The sequence below is a fragment of the Henckelia pumila genome, chromosome 4 (genome assembly GCF_033568475.1).
Source record: "Henckelia pumila isolate YLH828 chromosome 4, ASM3356847v2, whole genome shotgun sequence".
Taxonomy (NCBI): domain Eukaryota; kingdom Viridiplantae; phylum Streptophyta; class Magnoliopsida; order Lamiales; family Gesneriaceae; genus Henckelia; species Henckelia pumila.
The window spans coordinates 4,256,710-4,280,576 of NC_133123.1; the positions used below are offsets into that span (position 1 = coordinate 4,256,710).

A 23,867-nucleotide genomic window follows, 5' to 3' on the forward strand; every position below is an offset into this window, starting at 1 on the left:
AAAAATTAATTGAATGAAATTATTTAAAATTTAAAGTGTAAGTCACGGTAATTCATATACACATATTTTAACATGATTAATGATTATTTAAAAAACATTAATTATATGGATTATTTCCATTGGGTTTCCCCGTTGGCCGTTGTCTGTTTCTGCACTGTCACCATCCAAGCTTGACACGCACTCAAGCTCACTTTCACCATCTTTAGGGTTCTGTCTTTCAATTACTTCTTCGTCAAGAATGACGTGTTTCCAATGCCAGCATTCCAGCTCCAATCCCGACCACTTCAGCAACGGTTGGCGCCTCCGCAGCGGCGCCCACGCTCGCCTCTGTCAAAGATGCTTGTGAGTGTGAACTGCACTTTTTATTTGTTCACATCTTTTCCTCATCTTAATTCGATTTTAGTTTTTGCAAACGTTTCCTAGCTCTCGCTGCTTGATGTTGCGCTGTCATTTTTTTTTTTTTCATTTTGTTTTTCCTTTTTGTGTGCAAGTTCTTTCGATCAATCTGATGTGCTTGATTTTCTTTTTTTGGGCTGCATTTATCTAATAGTGGGAATTGGTGGTGATTTCGTTTTGGTTGCGGTGTTCTTTTCAATTTTGTTGGCTATTGGGAATTTGGGGGGAATGGAGCGGATTGTGTATACTTGCTTCCCAAGCAAAAGACGACCGCGGTGTATTTTCATTGATCCTGAAATCGTTGCATTTCGTGGCAAGATTCTGCTCATTAGAGAAGATTGATGCTGAACATAATAGCAATCGCATTTGCTGGATATGAGTCAGTGATCATTTTTGAATGGCGAACTTGGTTAAAAATTCTTTGGCCAAGGCACAAGGAATATTAATCCAAAATTGCTAATAGTTGTTACTTGTAAAGAAAATGAAGATTGTAAGGTCAAATATTGTTTCACGGATGTTTTATTGTAATATTTGTTATTTTTAAAATTTGATAATTCACACTCAACAGAATCTGGGCACTCAGCACTGTGTTTGTAAGTACTTGATGAAGGTACAGCATGTTACATAGAGATAGTGTAGCTGAACATTGAACCAGGCATTGTTTCGAACCTTGCTCGGATGTTGAAGCTCAATTAATCTAATTTGAACCGTGCTAGCATTGCCTTTGATTGTATATCTGAATATTAGACCGCTACGTCGAGAAGACAACTCACTGTAGTCTCATTGCTGCAAACAGGTCATCTAGGAACCACAATTGATAGAGGTATCTCTGCATCCGCGAAGTTATGTATAAATTATAAGGATGGTTGGAAGTATAGGATGAATACAAAGTCAGGATAGATGATTTCTTGATTGGATTTCATGTATGTATTGCTGCTTCAAAGAAGCAACTAAATAGCACCTCTGTCTACTGCATAATTTTTTTTCAGTTGAATATTGAAAGGAAGGATGTTGATACATGATTCATTATTGACCTTGAGTTTTTAACCTAGAGGTGATATGTGGTGTATTAATTAGTATTCACAAAAATACACAAAGACAGAAATTTCGATCCAGGCAAGGGTAGGTCAGGCTGTAAGGGATGGTTCATTCAACGGAAAGATGTGAGTATGAGCAAATGAGATGAGGCAAGTAACAAGTTGGTCCAATTGTCAGTAGGAACCTAAGTATAAACTATGGTGCAAAGGGTCCTTTCATTATTTGGTTGTTATATAGGGATCAGGGATGCGGAGCGTGTGAGTTATATTACTTAACTTCACAGATGATGTATTGAGGGATATTTTCTATGTTTGTATTTCTTGCCATATTTCTTTCTCAGCTTCTACGGCTGTTATTTACATGAACTGTGCCCTTACTCGTAATGCATGTCCAGGATCTGATTCCATCAATTCATTCCATTTATGTAGTTTTGCATATGAGGAAGGAAGATTCTGTGAAACTTTTCATTCAAATGATGATGGCTGGAGGAAATGTGAGTCTTGCGACAAGGTCAGCTACTTTACTTAGTACAACAAGAACAAACATTTTTTGCGGCCAAATGTTTTTCAGAATTATACTGTCAGGGAGGCATGTAGACTTGACTTTTTCTTCTTTTATTTTTTATTTGCTACTTTACTTGAATGTAATATCATGCATCTATTACATCTTCTTGATCTTCTGTTGCAGTTAGTTCATTGTGGGTGTATAGTATCATTCAATAATCATTTTCTGACGGATTCTGGTGGAATAATCTGTATGAAGTGCACTAGGTTAAATTTTTTATTGGTAAGAATAATATTGATGGAGTGCTTCTTGTGCCACAAGGATCTCCTGCAAATTTAATTATCAGTTGACCAGTAGTTGTACTTGTCGAGATAATGAAATTTGTTAGCTTTTTAATGGTTGATATGAAATTGTAATTGCTTGCAGGCAAGAAATCGTTGTGTTTCTCTTGAACATGGGATAAGAGCTGGAGAATCTCATCATGAACCATCTGGGAAATCCCTTGTCGAATCCGAAAACTGTCCGAAATGCAACATGTCTCCGAAAAGTATCCTCTTTTAAATGCATCGATCTGAGGAAAGATACTCCAAAGCAAAGTATATAGTGCAATTCTAAAGCGATATTGGAGCGTCCTATTGCCGTCACAACTTTTAATCCTTAACAAGATTTTATGCCGAGATATATCTGCTATAACTCCTTTGTTTGATTTTTTTTAATTATCTATGTGAGGAAAGTTGATTTGAAATTTTCTAACTACTAAAAAGTCACAAAGAAAAGAAAAAGGAAGAGAAGCTTCAAATGCAAAAACATCAGATGGCTAGATACAAAAATAAATAAATAAATAATAATAATAATAATAATAATAATAATAATAATAATAATAATAATAATAATAATAATAATAATTAGGCAAAACTTTGAACAAAAAGTTTGATGTGAACTATTGATTATGATCTCTATGATTATTTACATTTAAGCTAATGACATTAATTTCTTGGACCACGAGGAAAATAAACATTGAAAAGTTGAAATAACTGGTTTGCGAAGATTAAACAAATATATCTAGTGATATGCTTTCGGAAAGACACATTTCTTTACATGTTTTACACTTTATTTTGTTTTGACATTGGATACAAAATTTTCATAATTAGTAATTTATCAATATTATCATAGTTTAAATTAAATAGCATTATGAGGTTCAAAATACGATACGAATATCATTAACAGAGACATTTTTTCCCTATTTTCCCCCCTAAAGTGTATACTTCTGTCTTTTTTCTTTTTTCGTTTATAAGCATATGGTTTGTCTCCTATTTTACCATTTCCTTCCCATTTTTTTTTTCAATTTCGGCATTGAAATGGCGAAAGTCAATTTCAAAAGCTGCCAAAATGCCGTGATCAATTTTGTTTTGGTCATTTAAATTACGAAGTCAAAATATTAAATCAAATATTGTATAAGCATATAAATTACTAAAATTCATTAGCAATTATTCAACTTCATAATGCCAAAATGGCAAAACATAACATTTATTGTTTGTCCAAAAAACAATAAATTATCCTATTCAGTTTCTCGTTCTTCTCGTAATATTATTTATCCATCTATTAATTATTTATTTTACATCAATCAAATTATTAATCATTTATATAATTATTATTTTTTTAATTATTTTATATTTATCTTGTCACTCGAACCAAACGATGTCTCGTTATTGCCAATTGATTCTTCCGCTTCGAAAGGCCCGATGAAGAAATGACTAATTTAACACACATGGGTATAAGCGAGTTGATAAGGCCTGAGGTGACGTGAAAAAGAAATTTCTCAGCGTTGCAGGTTCGATCCTCGTGTGGAACATATTTCTGCTGACATAAGCCAACGAGCCTCTGACTCATGTGGGATGGGTCGTCAACCATTTTGAAAAGAAATGGCTAATTTAGGAAGTTTTTGCAATTATATCCAACGAGGGTTAAAGTACAAATAGGGGATACATCGAGGGGCTAAATCCTTTCTACTCCAGAAAAAAAAAAAAAAAAATTATCTTCCCAACATCCCCCTCACTTCTGCTCCAACTCGAACTCTTCATTTGTTGGCACACAACGTAAGAGTTGCAAATGAAATTGTATCTAATCAACAGTTACGGCAGCAAATTTAGCTGCCCCCCTGTTCCAATTTTGAGTTTAAAACGTCTACCCACTGAAACTCATGGTAAATTACACTTCGCAGCATAAGCCCGCCATATTTCAATAGGTTCTTGATATTGAATATTCCTTTGTTTTGATAAGGTCGTCATGATAAGGAGCTCTCCGGAATCCGCAAACGCGAGCCTGTTACTGTTCAAAATGTGAATTTGTCGGTTTCCAGCACTTGCAATTTTGATCTTATAAATCCCTTCATGAATGCCTTTGCAGGTATTTGATATCATATTCACATATACGCGTGTGTTTTCCACAAAACTGGTACTTTCCTACATTTTGCTTGCTTTGTTACTTAATTTTGCTTCCGGGTAGCTTTTGTGATGATTGATGAGTACATTTTTGTTGTGAAGCTGGCTTATATACGACATGATACTTTTTTACGAAGTACTGTTAGTTTTGTTGGAAAATTGTTTAGACAATAAGTTGGAAAATTGGTGATGAATGAGGCATCGATGCTCATTGTCCCTATTGATAAAATGTGGGAATTGATGTCTATATATATATATGGCCTAAATTGAGACAACGGGTTGGGGCTCCAAGAGGTACCCATGTTTGTTAAGGGGAGCACCCCTAGACTATGCTAGGTTCGAATCATTAGCCACCCGCGCGCCGCCGCCGTCCGTCCGTCCGTCCGTCCGACCGGCCGGCTCGGTACGGACCGGACCGGACATTGGCGTGGGCGTGTGTCCTTTCGGCTGAACGTGTGCATCTCTTCAGACCGAACCATTGCGACTCCTCGGCCATGTGTTCAGCGAAGTGGTGCGACTGTCCGAGGCAGCCTTCCAACGTCTATAAATAAACCCCATCTGTGATCATTCAAACTCGCTCATTTCTGATTCCTTTCTTTTTTACTTGCATACTCATCTTTCTGAGTTTCAAGTCTGAGTTTCTTAAACACTTTGAATGTTCAAAAGAACTTCGGTTTTTTAGTGCTACTAATCGAAGTTGATAGATAGCGTTCTATCTTGGGAGACAGTTTGATCAAACCCGTAAGCACCTAGGCGGGCAAATTTGTCTTAAAGATAGAGAGTCAAACTCTCGGCCCGCTATCTTCTCTGTTGCTGCGTGCATGCTGTTGAAAAGTTGATAACAAGTTTTTGTAATGTTCAGCTGTGGCTCTGGCAGCGACGCCAATGGCAAATGCTGTAACTATGGAATCGATTGCGGTGAGATTATAGATTTGTGTTACAAGAGCTCATTTATATTTTCGTTGTTCGTTATCGGCTGTGGCAAGAAAGGTGTGTTTTATTGGTTTGCTTATCATTTTTTCTAGTAAAAAATGGGTTCTTATGATTTATGAAGACCAACACTTGTTCCTCTTGACACGGCTTTTCTTTTCATCCTCTTCCTTGCTGTCCAGTTTCCTCTACTTGTTCTTATCTTCTTGTTTTTCATCATTTTTCTCTTCTTCCTTCTTCTCTTAATCTTTCAGACTTTCACTATGGGGGCCTGTTTACTGGTTTTCTTGGACACATCATTCAGTAGCTGTATTCAAATGTTTATTCATTAGTTTGGCGATTTTTGTTGAGATCTTTCACATATTTACAATAATTTTGCTTTGCACAGGAACAATCAAATTCTCTGTATAATATTGCTGATGGCAGCGCTGAAGATTGGCTTTCAGGTCTCCTTTATTCGGCTGGTCAACAAGCTAATGTAGCTGTACAGGACCAGTTGTCAGCTCTCAGTTTTACGAGGTTCGTGTTGACATGGTGTATCAAACATTTTCTGGTTTCCATGATGTTTGTGGCTTTTCTTGTAAGTTGTTCTTGCTTTATGGTTTTGATTTATATGTTTGTTCAGTTTGGCAGTTATTTTTGGTGCTGGCCTTGTAACTAGCCTGTCACCATGTACACTCAGTGTTTTACCTCTTACCCTTGGTTATATCGGTAAGGACTCTGGCCCAGGGATTCTTGTGTTGTGTTGCTGTGTAGTTCCTCATGATATCTTTTCCTTTATGGATTTTCTTGTGTATTTAGGTGCATTTGGCTCAGGAAAAAGCAGAACAGAGGTAAACATATGGCTTTAAACTATGAGTATTTGCTAGTCATTTTAGAGCAGGAACTTTAACGGAAAGAAATCATTTCCAGTGTCGAATTTTTAAATCTTTATATTTGAGACGAAACTGCACCCAATTGCTTAACTTTCCTCCAAGGATTAGAGCGCCTCAAGTGGACAGCAGATAATGCTGTGCTATGAACCACGTTTGTTCGATACTTTTAACTTTTGTATCTGACAGGTGATTGGTAACTCGATTGCATTTGCAATGGGATTGGCAACTACACTTGCCCTCCTTGGTGTAGCAGCTTCATTTGCTGGTAAGGCATATGGTCAGATCGGGCAAGGTCTACCTGTGGCTGCTTCCGTTTTAGCTGTTTTTATGGGTCTAAATCTCTTAGAGGTAAATATGGCAGTGGTACTGCCTCCCTGACATGACTAGTTGTATCCAAGTTGGATTGTACAAAGGCGGCCTAATCTTTTGAATCACCGTTTTATTCTATTAATAAATTGTCGTGTTAGTGTTCTTTGCTCCAACATCTTTTCTTGTTTGGTGTTGATGCAGATTATAGAAGTACAGCTTCCATCATTTTTCAACAACTTTGACCCTCGTGCAGCCGCGTCTAATTTCCCTTCAAGTAATAAGAACTTTATACCGTTGCTTACATAATATTCAACAAAGAAATGAACAAGCATTGCTCATGCTACGCTTATATTTGACGAAGAAAAGAGCAAGCTTGGTTACATTTCTTTTTAATATTTGGTTCTAATCACTTACAGGCGTTCAAGCATATTTGGCTGGGCTCACATTTGCATTAGCTGCATCACCTTGCAGTACTCCTGTCCTTGCTTCCTTGCTGGGATACGTCGCATCGACCAGGGTATTTTTTGATCTGTTTGCTATTGCTATGCAGTTATTTCCTTATATTTCAAGTTCCAATTTATGCGGAGTGAAAATGGGTTATCTGATATTCTGATGTTTCCATGACAGAATCCGGTGATAGGTGGCAGCCTACTGTTAACATACACAACTGGATATGTTGCTCCTCTTCTTCTTGCGGCTTCCTTTGCTGGAGCTTTGCAGGTACCAACTTTTAAACAAATAATCCTTCCAGTAGCAAAAGGTTTGTCAGTACTAAATCAGGTGTCGCATATGCAGAGCCTCCTCTCACTCCGCAAGTTCTCAGCGTGGATCAATCCAATGAGGTAGTACTATTTTTCATAAACATATCAAAGAATAGAAGTCTTGACACCCGATTTTTCATCTCATTTGCAGTGGTGCCCTTCTCCTAGGAGGCGGTGTCTATACGCTTTTGGATAGGCTTTTTCCAGCAACAATGTCAATGTAAGCATCCACTCGAAGTGGTGCCCCTCCTTGTATAGAAAACATACATACATACTACTACGCTTGGAACTTCTGATTTGTGTAATAATTTAAGATAACTAGTAAACACCCAATTACAAGAATCAATTGTACTCAAGTGGGAAAATAGCAGATCTATCACATTTACCTCATAACATTCCTGGATCCCAGTCATCAAAACTCAGAAGAGATGCATAATGAAACAAATAAACGCTATTAGTAAAGAAAAAATGTCAAAACATTCTTCGTCTTGGGCTTTTTTCCATGTCCCCATTATCTATCTGTTCAAAACCAATCTTTCAAGTTTTAGTGAGTCGAGTCGATGTCCAAAATTATAGGGGCACTTGCATCACAACTGTTTAGCAGGAGCCATGGTTAACCATCTGCACATACTGGTTCAAGGACTCCTGCCGCTGCAGCCTCATCTCGTCATTAAACTTCTTGATGAAGGCCTCCACGCGCCGATTCAGCTCGTCCTGGCTCAACGATGGTTCTTTCCTGAGCTTCCCTGACCCCGGTGACGGGGTCATCAGTGGGCTCCTGGTATTTGTCCGGTCATTGAAAGTTTCGGTTTTGGTCATGATCACCTTTGGTGTGTTTGTCTTCTCCCAGGTTTCGTTCTTCCTCAAGTGCCTCGTCAATGGCATCGGTCGGCCCTCTGTTATTGTTTTCCAGGTGCTCTCCAGTGTGTCCTGCTTCTTTGGTTTCGACACTCCTAACACTGCTTTGCCACCTCCTGTTGTTCAACATGAAAATGGAATTATGGAAAAAAATTCATACAAGATATATATATTCCAGCGTTATTCGAAACTTTGATACAGAAAATGATCTGACCAAAGTGTTTAAATTGAGGGGAAAAAGTCATTTTAAACATCGTATAAATGTTTTGACGGGCTTCAAAAATTTCGTAACACGTAAAACAATCATGTTTTTTTTTGCAGAAGGAAAAACCCACTCGGACCATGGAAAAAGATAGTTTCTACAAAGGTGCAGTATATCATTCATAAAGTTTTCAATATTTATGGGAAATCAGTACTTTTTCCAGAAAAAGAAAACACCATTAAACAACACAACTTCCGGTGAGACACGAAATCCAAAACGGTTCTGTATCACACAAATTTTAAAGCATATCTTGAATCAGTTTTTGATTGAAATGTAGATAACATTACGATAATAATTTTTTAACTGGAAGTTGCAAAGTGAGTAATTAATTAAAGAATGATATTTTGTGTAGTGTGGTATGGGGAGACATTGCGGCTGTTTATGGTTTCAAATCTCGAGGGCTTCTATTTTGTCGCCTTTGAATGATTCTAGGGACAATCTCGGCATTTCACATTCTGGCTAAATTCATGCTAGGCCGACACACACCAGATTAGATTAGGGGCCAGCTCAACGGTAACATTCTACCAGCTGCCAACTGACCGTTATCGGCCAGATCTCGCCGGCAAATTCCATTTCACCGACGAATTCACGCGTCTCTCTGTGTGTGGACAGATTTGAAAGAAAAGATATGGATACGAAGCAGTACAAACCTTCAGGACTAGCTTTGAGATTTCTCCGGTTACCGAACCTCGAAGACACCGGCGATTTCACGTTATCCGCAGAATATTCCTTCGTATCCTTGCTGCGCGGCGCATTCCATGTGGATTTCGGGGTCACATACTCGTTCTCTTTGTTGCTCGTGGTTTCGTCTCCAAACGCCACACCACTGGCAGAGGTGGCGTCGCTAACGACTGATAAAGGAGCAGCAACTGCTTCCACGTTCTCATACGCGTCGACAAATCCTACTCCTTTCTCCACCTTCAAATCATAACTGCTGCCGCCGTCCAAAACGACGGCGGCGTCGTACTTGTACGCGTCTTCTGCCAGCACAACATCTTTAACGGCCACGGGCAGTGGTGGCGCGTCAACCATGCCATCCAACGGCGGCGAAGGAGCACTCGATGATAGAGGCTCTTCATCCTCCTTCCTCGACTGTAGCTTGGAGGAGGCGACGATGGAGATAATGATACAGTTGATTACGAGGTAAAGATACGGAGGCCTCAGCCAGGACACGACGCCGTTGTAGATCGACGGCACCTCATAGACGGCGAAATCCGTAATCGCTGGAGCTGAGAATTTCAGCATAATCCCAGCTGACAAAAATATAGTAGATATCAACACAACTTTAACTGATAATTTTGGGTTGCCATATGTTTGAGAAATCGTCGGCATAGTTAAAAAAAAGATCTGGGTTTATGCTTTTCCGACGGGGGCCTGTAGATTATAGATTCAGCTGCAAGAGTGAAGAAGAGCGTGTAGATGGGAACAAAGGCGGCATTTATAAACAAGAGCCAAACGTGGATAAAATGGTAAATTTACCGTAGAGGGAATTGAATATTGTGTTAGCTGGCAAGTGATATTACAGGTGGCAAACACCACGTGGCATTTCTTCCCCACCACCGCTTGCAATGGCCGACCTATCCTCAGTCCAAAGCATATTCAAATGTAAGTATACTGTACTAATTTCTACCAAAAAAAACCTTTGATAAATACTATCAAGTTTCGGATCCATATTTTATCATGCCCGCGTACTATCAAGTTTCGGATCCATATTTTATCATGCCCGCGTATCTAGGTGAACATTATTATTATTATTATTATTATTATTATTATTATTATTAGGAAACTAAAATACTTCCCTAATCTCTCATACCTAACATTATACATTAATCTATCAACCATAATTTTGTATTTGCATGTGCGTAGGTAAATTATGTGCGTAGGTAAATTTATTAGATCCAATACTTAAAGAAGTGTCGGAATATCCCACAACTCACGAGAGGTATGTAAGTTTTTAAAACATGGGACTGCACATGGATAATGAGTGGAAAAGCAAGATTAAGATTAAAATTGAGATTAAATATTAAGATTAAATATTAAGATTCTTTAGATTAAGTAATGAACAAGATGATTACCTTTTTCAACGGATATATATGTATGTAATGTGGCCGTTTGCTGTCTCGGCCCTACCGCAATAACCAATGCTCGTGCTTCTAAAACATGTGTACGATAGTACTTGCTCAAATTTAAAAATAATTATTAATTAAAATGTTTCTCGGTACAAATTTAAAAATATTTATTAAAATTATTATGCAAAAAAATTACATAAAAACACAAGTTCAAAATGCAGGATGCGCGCAAATATGCAAAGCAAAATTACTGACGTAATTGCGTTCCGTTTATGGATTTATTGTTTGATTGTTATGGCTTAATTAGTGTTTGCTTAAAAGGGTCATGATAGAATCTTTGTCTCAAATTTTGGATATATCCATACATTTTATAGATCTTGCATTTCAACCCTTTATAACATATACGTTCTCGCTTCCATCGCCAGATTTTTCATATTTTTCTTGGCATGCTACCTGTCACAAAAAAATTAATATGTTCTCGAGCTAGGTTTGACTAAAGAAAACATTTTATCCGAAAATTGGTCACGCAAGTCGAAATCTTCTTGCGGCCGCCGTCAAACCAATGACAAAATGACAAGCACTGCTAATATATATATTTCCCTAATACATTTGGTAATAGAACAATTTCATTAGATAATAATTATTTTACCTACTTCTGAACATGTGTCCTTCCTCTACTATTATTATTTATTAGTAGATATCGTGCTATTTTAGGTATTGAAAAATTGAGACAAATCTATGCGCTGTCCACAACAAAATACACAAGTAACTGAGGAGTTGATTGGGATGTGAACTTGGCTCGTGCGTGCAACACCACGACATGATCGTAATAAGAAAATAGAATGCGATACTTGCATATCTAGTCAAGTTAAATTTGTCGAGAGCAATTTATCGACTTCTGGAAAAATATCAAAGATCTATCTTAAAAAAATATCCATAAAATTTGACAGGGTTGTCGCTGCTACCAGTCAGCAAATCCATGTGCAAATCAGCGACTAAATATGAAAAACTGTGTTCCCTTTACAACAAAAATTCATCAAAATGAAATGAAGAGTAGAGTTGCTCTCTGACAAAGAATATCTCAAGCTAAACTAAGCTCTCACCCACATCCCTACAAGAAAATACAATCCACTACGGGTAGTTTACAAATCACAAATGCAGGAGATGAAAAATCCCCAAATGGTTTGTGGCAGGTGAATATGACACGGCAGTAGAACGTACCATTTAATGTTTTGAGAAAAACCCTTGAGTTAAAGAGGAAAAATCGTACTCTTTCGCTGATTGGGACGAAGGTCCAGATGAAACTGGGGGTGTGGTCTGGTTGCTTGCTCTAACGGGTGTACTGCGATTGTTAGAAGCACCAAGTCCCACGGGATATGTGCTGAAATAAATTTGTGTTGGTAAATGTTAATAACATTCTACAGTAATGCAAGTGAATTACCACGTAATAACCCAGACAAGCTTTGAAAATTGCTAGATAGAGTGTACAAACTATGTTTTATTTTTGCTGCGATAGCAGGAAGCTGACAAAACAACCGACTACCTCAAACAGCAGAGCAGCTATTGCCTGTTTGAGTCATATGGAATTGAGTGAGGGGAAAATCAGTAAAATATGGACAGTGTTGATGTATTTACATGTCCAACTATTAACAACAAAAATTATGCTCCGTGAGATGAAAAAAAAAACCTCCATCAAGAGGTCAAAATTTGCATGTGGTCCTGCATATACCTGAGGCTGTGTTGGTAAGTAATGTCAAATAAATTATAAGCAGCAGAATTTCGAATTTTATCTATTCTGACTCTAATATAATATAAAATCAGCCATCATCAAGAATTAGATCATGCTGGTCCCCCTGTAAATGATGACAGAGGCTCTAGTAGTATATGAAGTCTATTATAATTAAAAATCAAACAATAGTATAATACTACTCCGTTCCTATTCTGCTACAAGAGCAATAATTTTCGAACTGCTCCTCAGGTACTAGTTTGCAGATGAAAAGTTTTTGCTATATACCAGTAAATTTCTTTTATTATCATACATAGCAAAAGAGTTGGCCTGTTGGGGAACATGAGCATCAGCTTTAAGACCACTTTTGGCCAAGCAAGTCGCACATGGTTAACTCGGCCCATTAGAGAGCATCCAATGAGAAAGCAACAAAATGAAAAATGTTATACCACAACATTGCTCCAACAAAAACATGGAAAGGAACAAATGAACATCGCAAAGATGAATACTTTAATTTCATAATTATATGGATTAACTGCAAAACCAAAACAACTAAAACATATCGTCTGCAAGAAAGCAAAAAAGAGCATTAAATGCTCATGAACTGGAGCCAATTCAGGTTCTTCAACACTTAATTACCCACCACACACTAAGATTAAATTAAGTGTAAAATATCGCACTACATTGATAAGCGTATACCTGGATATTGGGGGAGTAAAAGAGTTACCAACCAAATGAGTGGCTCCTGCATTCCCCATCTGTTTCAGAAGCAGAAAAAGCAGAATATGAATGCAAATTTTCATCATTCGACGACAAGTGTACCATCTACAACTCTAATATACCTGCATCATCATTCCAGGTAAATGATAGCCAATGTTTGGCCAACTTTGGTTGGGAAAGTTGGATCCATTCAATGCAGGTTGCAAACCAGCAGTAGATTTTGGCATTCCACCAGAAGCATTGGCTGCAGCAGCCATTAGAAGAGACTGTTGCTGAGCTAGTACAGCAAGTTGCTGCTGGTGGACAGAAAATGGTGAAACTATATTTGACTGCAAAATGGAAAACAAATACGATTTGAATGATTTTCTTTTAAACTCCAGGGCAGGACTAAAAGCACATTTATAGTGAGTCTAAAAATTTGCTAATTTGAACAATCACATCCTTGCAGATATAATAATGTATGGACTTAATCAATTTCGTTTCAAGTAATAATAACTGTTGGTGCTTTTGGGAGTTAATAACCGTTAACACATAGCACTTAACTGGGGGTAGGGAAAGGTTAATGACACTTCTCTAGCACAAAACATACCTGATCAAAAAGAGACATTATATCTGTTTTGGCATCTTTTTGAGGTTTCCCTGGCACTAAACCAGGAATGATTGATGGCGAACCTGTAAAAAGATCTTCAATTCCGGACGGGGATTGGGTCTTGTTATCATCAAGTTTTGTTTGGATGGTCTTTTCTGCTGTTGTTGATGATGCAGCAGCTGTTGCAAGTTGTCAGATTTCACTTACAGAAGAACCATGTCTAGGCACCAAATTTTCAAAACTCAAAAATTGAAATTGAACTATGATCAGAGAGAGAGAGAGAGAGAGAGAGAGAGAAACTGAACTCTTGGTACCTTTAACATCTTCTCGAAAGGAAACAAACAATAAGCTGACAGAATAAAATTAGAGAATGAGAGAAATCACGCATACATTGAAATCCAGCCCACGTATTATCATCCGTAGATACCCCCGCAGAATTTTCAACGGAACCATCCAGTGAAAGCATATTGAAAAGATCAGTAGCATAATCAACTTTAGGGGGAGAAACAGTTTCTGTAACATGCTTTGTAGGTTCAGCTGGTTCCGTTTTCTGAATCACTTGTTCAGCCACATGAGATGGAGCGATCTGCATATAAAAATTTAGACAGAAAAATAAGGGTCTAAAGTTTGCATTTTCATCCTAACAATATAATATACTCTAGAGAGAGTAGCACTAGCTTTTCATAAATCATCTCCTGCACTGTTCATGGTTAATAAATTACTCAATGCTTACAATGCATATCAAATTTATTTCCCAGATTTGACAACAAATTGCATCTTCAATTGAAAAAAACGCATCTAATTAAGTAGGCATCGGAAGTATAAGAATAGGGCGACATGAAATAAATCTTTATCAATAGCATCGTGTATATGCAAAAAGATAAGTGGTCAAACTTTTAAGACGACACGGGTTAACTAAAAGGTCAAATAAGAATGAAACTTGACATACTTGTTCTGGTCCTTTAGGAGTTCTAGGAGCAGCAATATTTTCTTTAGTAACAGGCGCTGGAACTTGTTTCCTTCTATCGGCTAAGTTCCCAGAATGGCTGACATGCCCATAGCCACTTCTATCACTTGGTCTTTGCTGCTGCAACGAAGATTTTTCTTCTATTCTCCTAGGCGGTGACTTTGGCTTGCCGTCTTTGGATATCCATCTCTTTTCTTCATACCTTAATAATTTGAGAAAGGAAATTATTATCTAAAAAACCAGTTCATAGAATCAGACATGTGGAAAAAGTGTGTGAAAGATGTCCTTGAAAAAAGTGGCTCATACTTCGCTCGAATAAAATTTTCAATCCCAACTCTGTCATAATTTGGGGGCAGCTCTGCTTCCCAGTAGCTGTTTGCCTTCTCGTTTCCCATGGCTATGTTTATGAGAAGAAATATTTAATTAACATGATATTTTCTAAATATCAAATTAATATCAAACTAAACATTCAAAGTTCTGAAATTATTACATTGAATAAATGAAACCTGTTCAGGAAGCCATGTGTCAAGTGTAGCAGATCTCACCTACAAGAATATGAAAATGATCCAACAATGAGAGACATGATAGTTGGCCACCATTCAATTGCTAGTCAAAAGTCATAAAAGGAAGTACAAAAAGGACAAAGATATTGAAAAACATTACCACCGGGTCCAAAAACTTTTGAAACCAAATGTAACTTCAAACAGAAATAGTCAACTGCTAGACACGATACCGTCATAAGTTGGAAAGAGATTCGATTCAAAACATTTAAATATCAAGATGCTCTGTCCAATTTCAGATAACATCAATACAAGAGCTGAAGTTTAGAACCAAAAAATATATTTCTACATCCGAACAGATCTATAAAGAACAGCCACTGTCAATCAGCTACTCTAAAGACACCATAGAAATTAAGTCAGTGTTACCTTGGAGATGTGCACTCCAAGACTTCTGTGGATCCCAGAGCATTGCATGCATATGAAAACACCTAAGTTCACACTTGCCCATCGAGGACCTCTGGATTTCAGAATAAAATGCACATTAAGACAAAATAATAATAATAATAATAATAATAATAATAATAATAATAATAATAATAATAATAATAATAATAACACTTGAACTTAATTCATGAAAAAAAATATGTATTATAACCATAGATTACACCACAATGCATAATTTTTAATCAGCATAGTATTTTTATTTACTTTTAAAGATGATACAAACACATTTAATATATTAGAAATACGCACTTGGTTTTGCAATCAGCACATTCCCTGTTCTCTGGCAATTTAAGAAGTCCTTCCAAAACCTGATAAGAAGATCAATATAATCAAAAGGCATAACAAGAACCTAGGGACGTCACCACTCACCGCTAAGCTAGAAATCCAAGTGCTTTGGGGGAAAGGTAAACCAATCCTCATCGAAATAAATCTATCAACAACATAACAACATAAGTACGAGGAGCAAAATAAATTGAGACAAGCCAAATACAATTACAGATGAATCTTTGCCACAGAACTATCACCAGTCGCAGCTACAAAATACCAGATCAAATCATTCAACAATCTCAAAAAACAAGCCATATTTTATAGCATCAACTTCCATCAAACATGTAACATGCGATTACGGTAAATAGGCCAGGCACTAAGAAACGGAATCTTTCAACAATCAGGCTAGGGCAAATAACATTGATAGTACAACAATCGTAAGAGAAAACCGTAAATCCGAAAACAAAATCAGGACCTTTCGGTGCTTGACATTGAGCTCCTTGGAGACACTCGCTTTCTCATTCATGGCGCTGATTACTTCCAAACCAAAAATAGAAAGAAACAAGTCGAACAGGAATTGGACGACCTCGATTCGATCTTTTCCTCTCCCCTCTTCCTCCCACCAAGGATTGTCCGATTCAATCACCGGTGCCAAGAATTTGCTGGAGAAAGAGAGGAGAAATGGAGAATACCAACTGCCTTTTCTCCCTTCTCACAATTTCTCTCTCTTTATTTTTTTTTTTTCTAGGCCAAGTGCGTGTGAGGTGGAGTCGTTGACGAAACATCATCCACTCTCACGTGTGACATATATGGACGGCGCCATATGAATGGAAAGGCCGCTTAAACAAAATAATTGTATATGATTAGACTACTTTTAAGTTTTATTAACACGAATTTTAACACAAAATGTGTGATTTATAAAAATACATCGTCGTATGAGTTCATCTCATTATTTGATTTTGTAAAATTGATATTTTATTTAATCGTTCTATGAACAAATTATTATTTATATATAAAAAATATTATTTTTTATTCTACATGTAGATCGAGTAGATTTATAATACTAAATACATATCATAATATTATGTAAAAAAAAAATTGATTTTTAAAGTTTTAAAATTTTGATAAGCATGCGCCTAGATATATACTTATTGAATCGGGCAACCGAGTTCGGAGTTTGGTCAATAGACATTAATGGATGTTGATTGACGGGTATATAACACTAGTTGACGAAATTATTTTAAGATTCTTTAGTGATAATCATTTTTTTTTAATTTAATAGGGATATAATCCATAAGTCAGCAACCACTCTATTAGAGCCAAGAAACTTGCCTGTTTTTTGTCATGGAAGTGGAAGATCGGTGAGAATTTAAAATTCTAGTAACATAAACAACATATAGGATCAGAACTTTGGTTCAAATTTTTTGAATTCTTTTGAAAATTTTAATAATTGAATTAGGAGTCCATATTCCAAAATACATTTTGGTTTTTGTCCTTTTAAAAAATTTTTTATATATAAAATAAAATTTTCACCAAATAATACTTTTTTTCTAAAATACATATATTTGATCCTTAATTAAATGTTCATTATCCGTCGAAACCAGCTCTTAATTATTAATTTTGTTTTTCAAATAGTTTTATCACGACCTGATTTAAATATGTCAAATCGAATTCTTTTTGTTTTATCTAAAATTATAGTTGATCGCAATGATATAACTATTTTTTTTAAATACTTTACAACTTATCAAATGTTGTGGTTCAGTTATTGACAATTATAATGCCCTAACAAAGTAAACTTGAAAAATAATTTATGTAACAAATATTCTAAAGAATTTTAGAACAAAAGAAACTTAATAATAATAATAATAATATCTACCTTACAATAATGGCATGAGCTTATATTTCATTGATTTTTTATTTTTTGGAATTGGGATATGAAAGTATTATTTTTTTTTATTCAAGATTCAAGTATTATGGAAATAATTATAATGTATTTATACTCAATAGAAATTATAAAATATTGCCCCGAGGCTCAACTACGAACGATCACATGGGCCGATTGGTTAGAATTTTTTAATGGGCCGTATTGGGCTTGACGTGCATTAAATTACTAGGCTTTGATTGGTTGCTTTCAAAAGACTAGAACCCTGGAAGCGGCAAATATTTCCTTTATCCGTTCTCTCGCGCAGGCTTGGAGAAGATCAGAAGAAGATACGATACGATACGAAGCTCTGCTTGGTAACGTTAAATTAGGGCTTTTCATTCCTTAATCAATTCGTTTGATTTTTATTTGTAAAGATAGACAACTAATTCTTGATGGGTTTGTGTAGGTCGCATTGTCCATGATGGAATCAGGGAGGGTTGGGTTCGGGTTGGAGATCACTAAGAAGCAGATAGGGAATCACGAGAAGAGTGCCGCAGTTCGTGAAGAGATGAAGAGGATGAGCACTCTGCCGGCTAATAGCAGCTACGCCGCCCATCGTTTGAGGGTTTTGCACAAGATACTGAATCTTATATCTCTGCAGGTGTGTGCGCCATGATCGATCATTGTTCAATCATGATTGCCTCGTGTGATTATATCTTTTTACTTGCTATAGATTGTTGATGTTTTTATGAAATGAAAAGCGAGCAGCTTTTGGAAAAATAAAAATAATGTTTCCTAATGGAGTTACAGATACCCCTGCTTAACCATTCTTTGATATACTAAATAATGAAAAACAATTTCATGAACTGTGTTAACTAGAGAGAACCAGAAAAAACTTCCGTTGATTGATTGAATAGTGAAAATAACTAGATAAGCTGTCCGTGTCTGCACCTAGTGATGGTAGTTGTGGGATGGTGTGTTCAAATCTCTTGTTGGAAAACAAGCATAGATAAATCATCTACAATAAATAAGCTTTCCTTGGCTGGGTGGTAGGTGACATTTTAGATCTCTGGTTTATGCTTATTTAATGTCTTATTCTTTCTTTGTTGGCAGAGAACCACATCACAGGATGAAGAGTTGGAGTTGCTTTTCGCAGGACTTCAGATTTAGAGTGATCTTTTTTCGTGTTGTGCAATACCAGGTTATCTGAATTACATTTATTTAGCCGTTTTAGCTCTTATCTTGAGTTCTATTGACTTAATTATTTTAAATGGTTGCATTTATAATGCTTTCATCGGTATATTTGCTATTTTCTACCTGTTTTGACTTCTCATGGAAATTTTCTAACTTAGCTTTCCGATGTTTGTTCTTCAACTTCCAGGTTTGAAATCTAGCCAATAACCTTTTTTAACAGAGAGTAGAAAAAGAACCAATTCAAAATGCCCTGAAAAACATTTTCCTTCAACATTCTAAATGTATACTGTGAGCTATTCATTCAATATGCAAGTGCAATTTACTATGGTTATCATGATGTTGGATCCCTTTGTCTACACCAGCTTGTTGGCATTATTCGAACCATGAGCTTGTTATGGCCTTAGGAGGGACCAACTTTGTGGTGCATGACTGCTGATTAGAAAATTTAAAAGTTCAACCCGCTAGAGGATACATGATTTCAAATCTTCGATGGTCCCACATTTATACAGTGATTACTGTGTTCTGATTCCATATGAGTGTTGATCCTTGTCACTTTATTAGATAGACATGAACTTTATGGGTATGTTTCTATTCTGGAGACTCGATTTTTCCATGCCATTTTGGGAGAAAGTCACCAATATTTGAAACACATGCTGATCGAAATTCTGGTGAGGTTGGTGATTCTAATCATGGATGTCAAGTCTCGCCATCCTACTGTTCCTCTAGTAGGATCACAGTCTAGATACCAGCAACGCATGAGAAGTTTGACATCAAATGCTTTTCTTTCATATTTTCATGCTTGCTTATGCAATTCATCACGATTATCTGGAATTGTGATTCAAGAAAGAAATTTGGTTAGAGTTTCCTTAGTTGTAGCGATTCAGTGGCTCTGGTGAAGACTCGTAATATACATATTCTTTGTTTTATAGTGTTCAAGAGGTTTGTCTGATACCCAAGTTGGCTTCGCTCCAGGATATTTAACAGTGGCATGGATCTCAAAAATTGGAACAGTGTAATATTTCAAGACATGGGAAAGCTAGTGAGTGACCTTTGCTTCATGATGCTCAAATGTACATGTACATATGGTATAGTTGTGGAGAGTTTCAGGCTTGTGGTATGAAAAAAATTTGCTTGCTGTTCAGTTGTAACAATTCTGCTCCTATGTCTCGGTAGCATGTGTTATTGGAGGCTAAAATGTGTAAAAAAATGTAACATGAAAATTTCTTCGTGTTTTTTTAGTACATGCTTATGTTTCGTTCCTGTCCGACCGCCTATATAACAGACTATTCAGTTCGAATCTGCGGAACGTTTTGGTTTTAAAAGATAACCGATCAAGGTTGACATTTTAGGAAACCCTTTTTGTCAAATTTAGGTTGTGTTTAGATCAATGAAATTGATTTGAAAGAGTGTTTGATGAATTCATTTTAGATGACATTTTGGATGTATTTAAAATTAACCACAGTTATGATTAAAATTTGTGCTAACTTGATGAAAAGTGGATTTGAAATTTATTTGGATATTTGTTGATCCAAATAAATTGAAATTAATTGAAATGACTAGTTCCAAATCCATTAATTAATCCAAGCGGATGTTGGGATAAAACAACAATCACCGTCCAACTCTCCATATAATTTAATTTCGATATATATAAAAAGTTATTGCTGAATATACAAGCTTTCTAGCCGTATAAACTAGAAAAATTATTTATTTTTTGCTTCAATTTTTACTTTGTATCTCTAATCAAATAATAATTTATACTAGCATAATCGCACACACACTGCAATGCATATAAAATCATGTAATATATTTAGTATTATATGTTATAAATAAATATTATTTTTTTCAATATTTTTTTAAATTATTATTATTTTCATTTTTAAAATAATATAAAAATAAATTTAAATGTTATCATTTTATCTTATTTATAATAGTTAATTGAGAAAAAAATATAGAAATATATAAAAATAAAATCAAATTTATTTATTCATATAGTGTAAAAGGCAATTTTGGAAAAAAAGTTGGTGTCCTCACTCTAAGGTGCTCAACTATTATATATAAAATATATATAGTGTAAAGGGCAATTTTGAAAAAAAAAAAAGTTGTTGTCCGGTGCTCAACTATTATATATAGTATATATATATGTAAAAGGCAATTTTGAAAAAAAAAAAGTTGATGTCCTCATTCTAAGGTGCTCAACTATTATATATAATATAAATAATATCTGAATTCCGCGATATCATATCAAGTTAATCTTTAGATGGTCATTTAACTATATTGAGCCAAAAACATAAAATTTTATTTTTAAAAAAAACCGCTCTTGTACTTATATGTAAATAAATCGAATCAAACCGAATATTGATGGAGTGCAGTGTGTGTTTGCATCGAAATGGGAATTTGGGAGGTAATCGGATCTACAACTGAAGCGGTGAAACGAAACGTGCCTGATCTGACGCCGCTGAAGAACGCAACCAGAGCCTCTTATGATCTTGGCTCCGCCGCCTGCACCAGGATCGATCAGGCCGTCCGTTCAAATGGTTTCCACGGCGTCACCCAATGGATGCCGGAAAATAAAACCATCGGCCTCTATGCCTCCAAATTCGCTAAACACACTGCCCATTATGCTCTCCAGGAAGGCTACAAATTGATCCCTGGTAATTGCTTCCATATTTTTTTTAAAAGTTTGTCAGTGCTCAAGTTTGTTGTTTGTGTACACAGAGTTTAACTCCTCGGATTTTAGATTCCAACTGTGCGCATGTCTTTTAGTTAAATTTCCTATCTAATTTTTCATAAGAATTCACCAGTCAAATTTATGTGGTGGAACATCGTCTGTTCAAAGAAGAATGTCTTTAGAATTAAATTATTACACAATAAATTTTAACTGTCGGTAGCTTAGATTGTGCAAAATCCCATACGAACTTGGTACGTTGAACTCATTTTTCTGCTAAAATATTCAAATCAAATGAAGAAAGGGAAAAGGCTCCACTCTGTCTTTGTTTTTTTGAAAAAAAATAAATAAATAAATTTGTGGCTGTTGTATTAGGACATGTATGTAAAACCCATGTTTCTATTTGTAGGTGGAGTTGCAGTTTCTAAGATTTTAACCAGCACGCTCAATGACGTAAAAAAGGAGAATCTTAGAGCTGAAAAACTCCAAGCATCATCACTAGAGAAAGTCGTTACACCCTCGATTAAAGAAATTGTCTTTCACGAGGGATACCCTTTGAAGTTAGCCACCAAGGAAACCCCGGAAGACGTGATCAGAGTCTTTATGATGACAGAATTCTGTGCTACACGATTTTTGGATGATTTGATGGTTCCCAAAGTGACAAGAGGGAAGAAGACAGGGTAGAAAACTCATAACTGGGATGCTTGTGTCGCTCTTAAGAACTTATGCTCAGATTCTACACCGTTTGCGTATGATATGTCACCTTTTGATATCTCTACTTCCTTCACTATGATTATTGGTGATTTACATGTATAATTTTAACGACTGTTTGCGTATGATATGTCACCTTTTGATATCTCTACTTCCTTCACTATGATTATTAGTGACTTACATGTATAATTTTGCTCGTTAAAGGTACATTTTGGCCCCATTTTACTGGTGTACATAATGCATAAGCATAAACTTTGTACGTCAAAAGACACAAATGATTGATACAAGTATACCTTGTGTAATATAGAGAGCCCCGATAAGATGGCATGGATTATTCATCAGGTGGAAATAGAGTTACTTCCTTGTCTCTGTGCAAAGAGAAAATATGTGATACATTGATTTTGTCATAGTATCTCTTCATCGTTTACAACATGAAAACGTGCACTGCTGAATCTTAGATCATTGTAAGAAGCCTTTGTGTGCTGCACAATTATTCCACCAAGTGCATGATGCATTGTTGGCTGAATCACAACAATAAACATCAACTCTAGATCGCTCAATCTACGGTTATGGCAATATGCTTAGGAAGAAAGCAGCCCGAATGCCAGACTATTCGATCTAATGCTAATTGCACAATCTTTTGGTTCTGTAGATGAGAAACGCAATGCAATGATATAAATTAATAAATTATTGCCTTTGAGGCAGAGTAACTTAGATATGGAAGTAAAGAAGGAGGTAATGTCTGGTTTTATATTTCAAAATCCTTAATGCAAATCCACACGAATTGTTTGACTAATTTTCAGATCCACCATTGGTTTTGTATTTCACAATCCTCAATGCAAAAGTCGCTTGGCATACAGTTGTAAGTTGTAACAATTCTACTCCTATCTCTAATATGTGTAAAAATTATAAAATGAATATTTCTTCGGCTTTTTTTTTTCTTCTTCCAGATTTTCTTGCAGGAAAATCCTATCCGAAAAACCAATCAGGCACCTGTTTAAAAGTAAAAGGAAGTCCTAACCAACTCCACCATATGTTTGTTGTTTATTCACAGAGAATTTAAATGCTCGGATGTTAGATTCCAACTATGCATGTCTTTTAGGTGATTCTCCTTTATCTGATTGTATATATATTTTTCATAGGAATTCACGAATCAAATTTGTAGTGGAGCATCTTCTATTAAAGAATGTCTTTAGAATTATATTTTTGAATATGTACATTTAAACACAACAAACATTTTTCTGTTCAAATATTCACATTGAAGATAGAAAGGGAAAAGGCTGGGGCATATCAAATTTGATGGTAATTTCGCTGTTCAATTTTTTTTTTGGCTGTTGTATTAGGAGAGATGCGTAAAGGTATCGATGTTTCTATTTGCAGGTCAAGTTGCGGTTTCTAATGTTATAACCAACACGCTCTCAATGACGTCAAAAACGAGAATCTTGACTCTGGAAAACTCCATGCATCATCACAAAGGAAAGGTGGTAAACCGTCAATTAAAGAAACAATCTCTAGCGAGTGATACCATTTAAATTTGGCCACAAAGGATACCTCAGAAGATGTGATCAGAGTATTTATGTCGACGGAATTCTGTGGTGCACGACTCTTTGATGATTTGATGGCTCTCAAAGTAACAAGAGAAAGAAGACGGTAGAAAACTCATAATTGGGATGCTTGTGTTGCTATTTAGAACTTATACTTGATTCTACACCGTTTG

General features: G+C 36.0%; 6 protein-coding genes across 9 annotated transcripts; 4 read left to right on the forward strand and 2 right to left on the reverse strand.

Annotated features, from left to right (window-relative positions):
* Window positions 1–141: 141 nt before the first annotated feature.
* LOC140867606 (B3 domain-containing transcription factor VAL3-like) lies at window positions 142–2,662 on the forward strand. 2 transcript variants are annotated; one of them, XM_073272668.1, is made up of 4 exons: window positions 142–342; window positions 1,863–1,944; window positions 2,122–2,220; window positions 2,365–2,662. In XM_073272668.1, exons 1-4 carry the CDS (start codon window positions 239–241, stop codon window positions 2,497–2,499), a joined length of 420 nt encoding a protein of 139 aa, XP_073128769.1. In that variant the 5' UTR covers window positions 142–238; the 3' UTR covers window positions 2,500–2,662. The 2 variants fall into 2 exon arrangements, with proteins under 2 accessions (XP_073128769.1, XP_073128770.1); XM_073272669.1 differs by lacking the exon at window positions 2,122–2,220.
* Window positions 2,663–3,958: 1,296 nt separating this feature from the next.
* Window positions 3,959–9,008, forward strand: LOC140859889 (cytochrome c-type biogenesis ccda-like chloroplastic protein). 2 transcript variants are annotated; one of them, XM_073262498.1, is made up of 14 exons: window positions 3,959–4,141; window positions 4,219–4,344; window positions 5,242–5,297; window positions 5,698–5,828; window positions 5,935–6,020; window positions 6,111–6,142; window positions 6,371–6,532; window positions 6,695–6,767; window positions 6,910–7,010; window positions 7,121–7,213; window positions 7,289–7,335; window positions 7,406–7,474; window positions 8,434–8,479; window positions 8,727–9,008. In XM_073262498.1, the coding sequence occupies exons 1-14, from the start codon at window positions 4,048–4,050 to the stop codon at window positions 8,835–8,837; spliced, it is 1,227 nt and encodes a 408-aa protein (XP_073118599.1). In that variant the 5' UTR covers window positions 3,959–4,047; the 3' UTR covers window positions 8,838–9,008. The 2 variants fall into 2 exon arrangements, with proteins under 2 accessions (XP_073118599.1, XP_073118600.1); XM_073262499.1 differs by lacking the exon at window positions 8,434–8,479.
* Window positions 7,475–10,037, reverse strand: LOC140859890 (uncharacterized). Its single transcript, XM_073262500.1, has 2 exons — window positions 9,025–10,037; window positions 7,475–8,228 (listed from the first exon to the last, which is right to left on the reverse strand). Exons 1-2 carry the CDS (start codon window positions 9,704–9,706, stop codon window positions 7,852–7,854), a joined length of 1,059 nt encoding a protein of 352 aa, XP_073118601.1. The 5' UTR covers window positions 9,707–10,037; the 3' UTR covers window positions 7,475–7,851.
* A 1,386-nt stretch (window positions 10,038–11,423) lies between these two features.
* LOC140863664 (ADP-ribosylation factor GTPase-activating protein AGD5-like) lies at window positions 11,424–16,483 on the reverse strand. 2 transcript variants are annotated; one of them, XM_073267254.1, is made up of 11 exons: window positions 16,192–16,483; window positions 15,699–15,757; window positions 15,372–15,462; window positions 14,936–14,990; window positions 14,752–14,842; window positions 14,428–14,647; window positions 13,869–14,064; window positions 13,479–13,657; window positions 13,012–13,218; window positions 12,869–12,927; window positions 11,424–11,824 (listed from the first exon to the last, which is right to left on the reverse strand). In XM_073267254.1, the coding sequence occupies exons 1-11, from the start codon at window positions 16,240–16,242 to the stop codon at window positions 11,668–11,670; spliced, it is 1,365 nt and encodes a 454-aa protein (XP_073123355.1). In that variant the 5' UTR covers window positions 16,243–16,483; the 3' UTR covers window positions 11,424–11,667. The 2 variants fall into 2 exon arrangements, with proteins under 2 accessions (XP_073123355.1, XP_073123356.1); XM_073267255.1 differs by lacking the exon at window positions 16,192–16,483 and adding an exon at window positions 15,819–16,185.
* Window positions 16,484–17,877: 1,394 nt separating this feature from the next.
* On the forward strand, window positions 17,878–20,034 carry LOC140866849 (uncharacterized). Its single transcript, XM_073271906.1, has 4 exons — window positions 17,878–17,954; window positions 18,047–18,241; window positions 18,694–18,781; window positions 19,704–20,034. Exons 2-3 carry the CDS (start codon window positions 18,059–18,061, stop codon window positions 18,748–18,750), a joined length of 240 nt encoding a protein of 79 aa, XP_073128007.1. The 5' UTR covers window positions 17,878–17,954; window positions 18,047–18,058; the 3' UTR covers window positions 18,751–18,781; window positions 19,704–20,034.
* Window positions 20,035–21,142: 1,108 nt separating this feature from the next.
* LOC140864885 (uncharacterized) lies at window positions 21,143–22,370 on the forward strand. Its single transcript, XM_073269285.1, has 2 exons — window positions 21,143–21,425; window positions 21,849–22,370. Exons 1-2 carry the CDS (start codon window positions 21,161–21,163, stop codon window positions 22,121–22,123), a joined length of 540 nt encoding a protein of 179 aa, XP_073125386.1. The 5' UTR covers window positions 21,143–21,160; the 3' UTR covers window positions 22,124–22,370.
* The last annotated feature ends 1,497 nt before the right edge of the window (window positions 22,371–23,867 follow it).

What these genes read in the sequence shown, in the direction of transcription:
- LOC140867606 (XM_073272668.1), top strand. Translation starts at nt 239, where the DNA reads ATGACGTGTTTCCAATGCCAGCATTCCAGCTCCAATCCCGACCACTTC. An exon ending in CGCCTCTGTCAAAGATGCTT is followed by an intron (nt 343 to 1,862) that starts GTGAGTGTGAAC and finishes CCATTTATGTAG; the next exon opens with TTTTGCATATGAGGAAGGAA. An exon ending in CTAGGTTAAATTTTTTATTG is followed by an intron (nt 2,221 to 2,364) that starts GTAAGAATAATA and finishes AATTGCTTGCAG; the next exon opens with GCAAGAAATCGTTGTGTTTC.
- LOC140863664 (XM_073267254.1), bottom strand. Translation starts at nt 16,242, where the DNA reads ATGAATGAGAAAGCGAGTGTCTCCAAGGAGCTCAATGTCAAGCACCGA. An exon ending in TTGGAGTGCACATCTCCAAG is followed by an intron (nt 14,991 to 15,371) that starts GTAACACTGACT and finishes ATATTCTTGTAG; the next exon opens with GTGAGATCTGCTACACTTGA. An exon ending in ACAGGTTTCATTTATTCAAT is followed by an intron (nt 14,843 to 14,935) that starts GTAATAATTTCA and finishes TCATAAACATAG; the next exon opens with CCATGGGAAACGAGAAGGCA.
- LOC140859890 (XM_073262500.1), bottom strand. Translation starts at nt 9,706, where the DNA reads ATGCCGACGATTTCTCAAACATATGGCAACCCAAAATTATCAGTTAAA. An exon ending in TCTCAAAGCTAGTCCTGAAG is followed by an intron (nt 8,229 to 9,024) that starts GTTTGTACTGCT and finishes GTTGAACAACAG; the next exon opens with GAGGTGGCAAAGCAGTGTTA.
- LOC140859889 (XM_073262498.1), top strand. Translation starts at nt 4,048, where the DNA reads ATGAAATTGTATCTAATCAACAGTTACGGCAGCAAATTTAGCTGCCCC. An exon ending in CCTTTGCTGGAGCTTTGCAG is followed by an intron (nt 7,214 to 7,288) that starts GTACCAACTTTT and finishes TCGCATATGCAG; the next exon opens with AGCCTCCTCTCACTCCGCAA. An exon ending in AAAAGATAGTTTCTACAAAG is followed by an intron (nt 8,480 to 8,726) that starts GTGCAGTATATC and finishes TATTTTGTGTAG; the next exon opens with TGTGGTATGGGGAGACATTG.
- LOC140866849 (XM_073271906.1), top strand. Translation starts at nt 18,059, where the DNA reads ATGATGGAATCAGGGAGGGTTGGGTTCGGGTTGGAGATCACTAAGAAG. An exon ending in TGAATCTTATATCTCTGCAG is followed by an intron (nt 18,242 to 18,693) that starts GTGTGTGCGCCA and finishes CTTTGTTGGCAG; the next exon opens with AGAACCACATCACAGGATGA.
- LOC140864885 (XM_073269285.1), top strand. Translation starts at nt 21,161, where the DNA reads ATGGGAATTTGGGAGGTAATCGGATCTACAACTGAAGCGGTGAAACGA. An exon ending in AGGCTACAAATTGATCCCTG is followed by an intron (nt 21,426 to 21,848) that starts GTAATTGCTTCC and finishes TTCTATTTGTAG; the next exon opens with GTGGAGTTGCAGTTTCTAAG.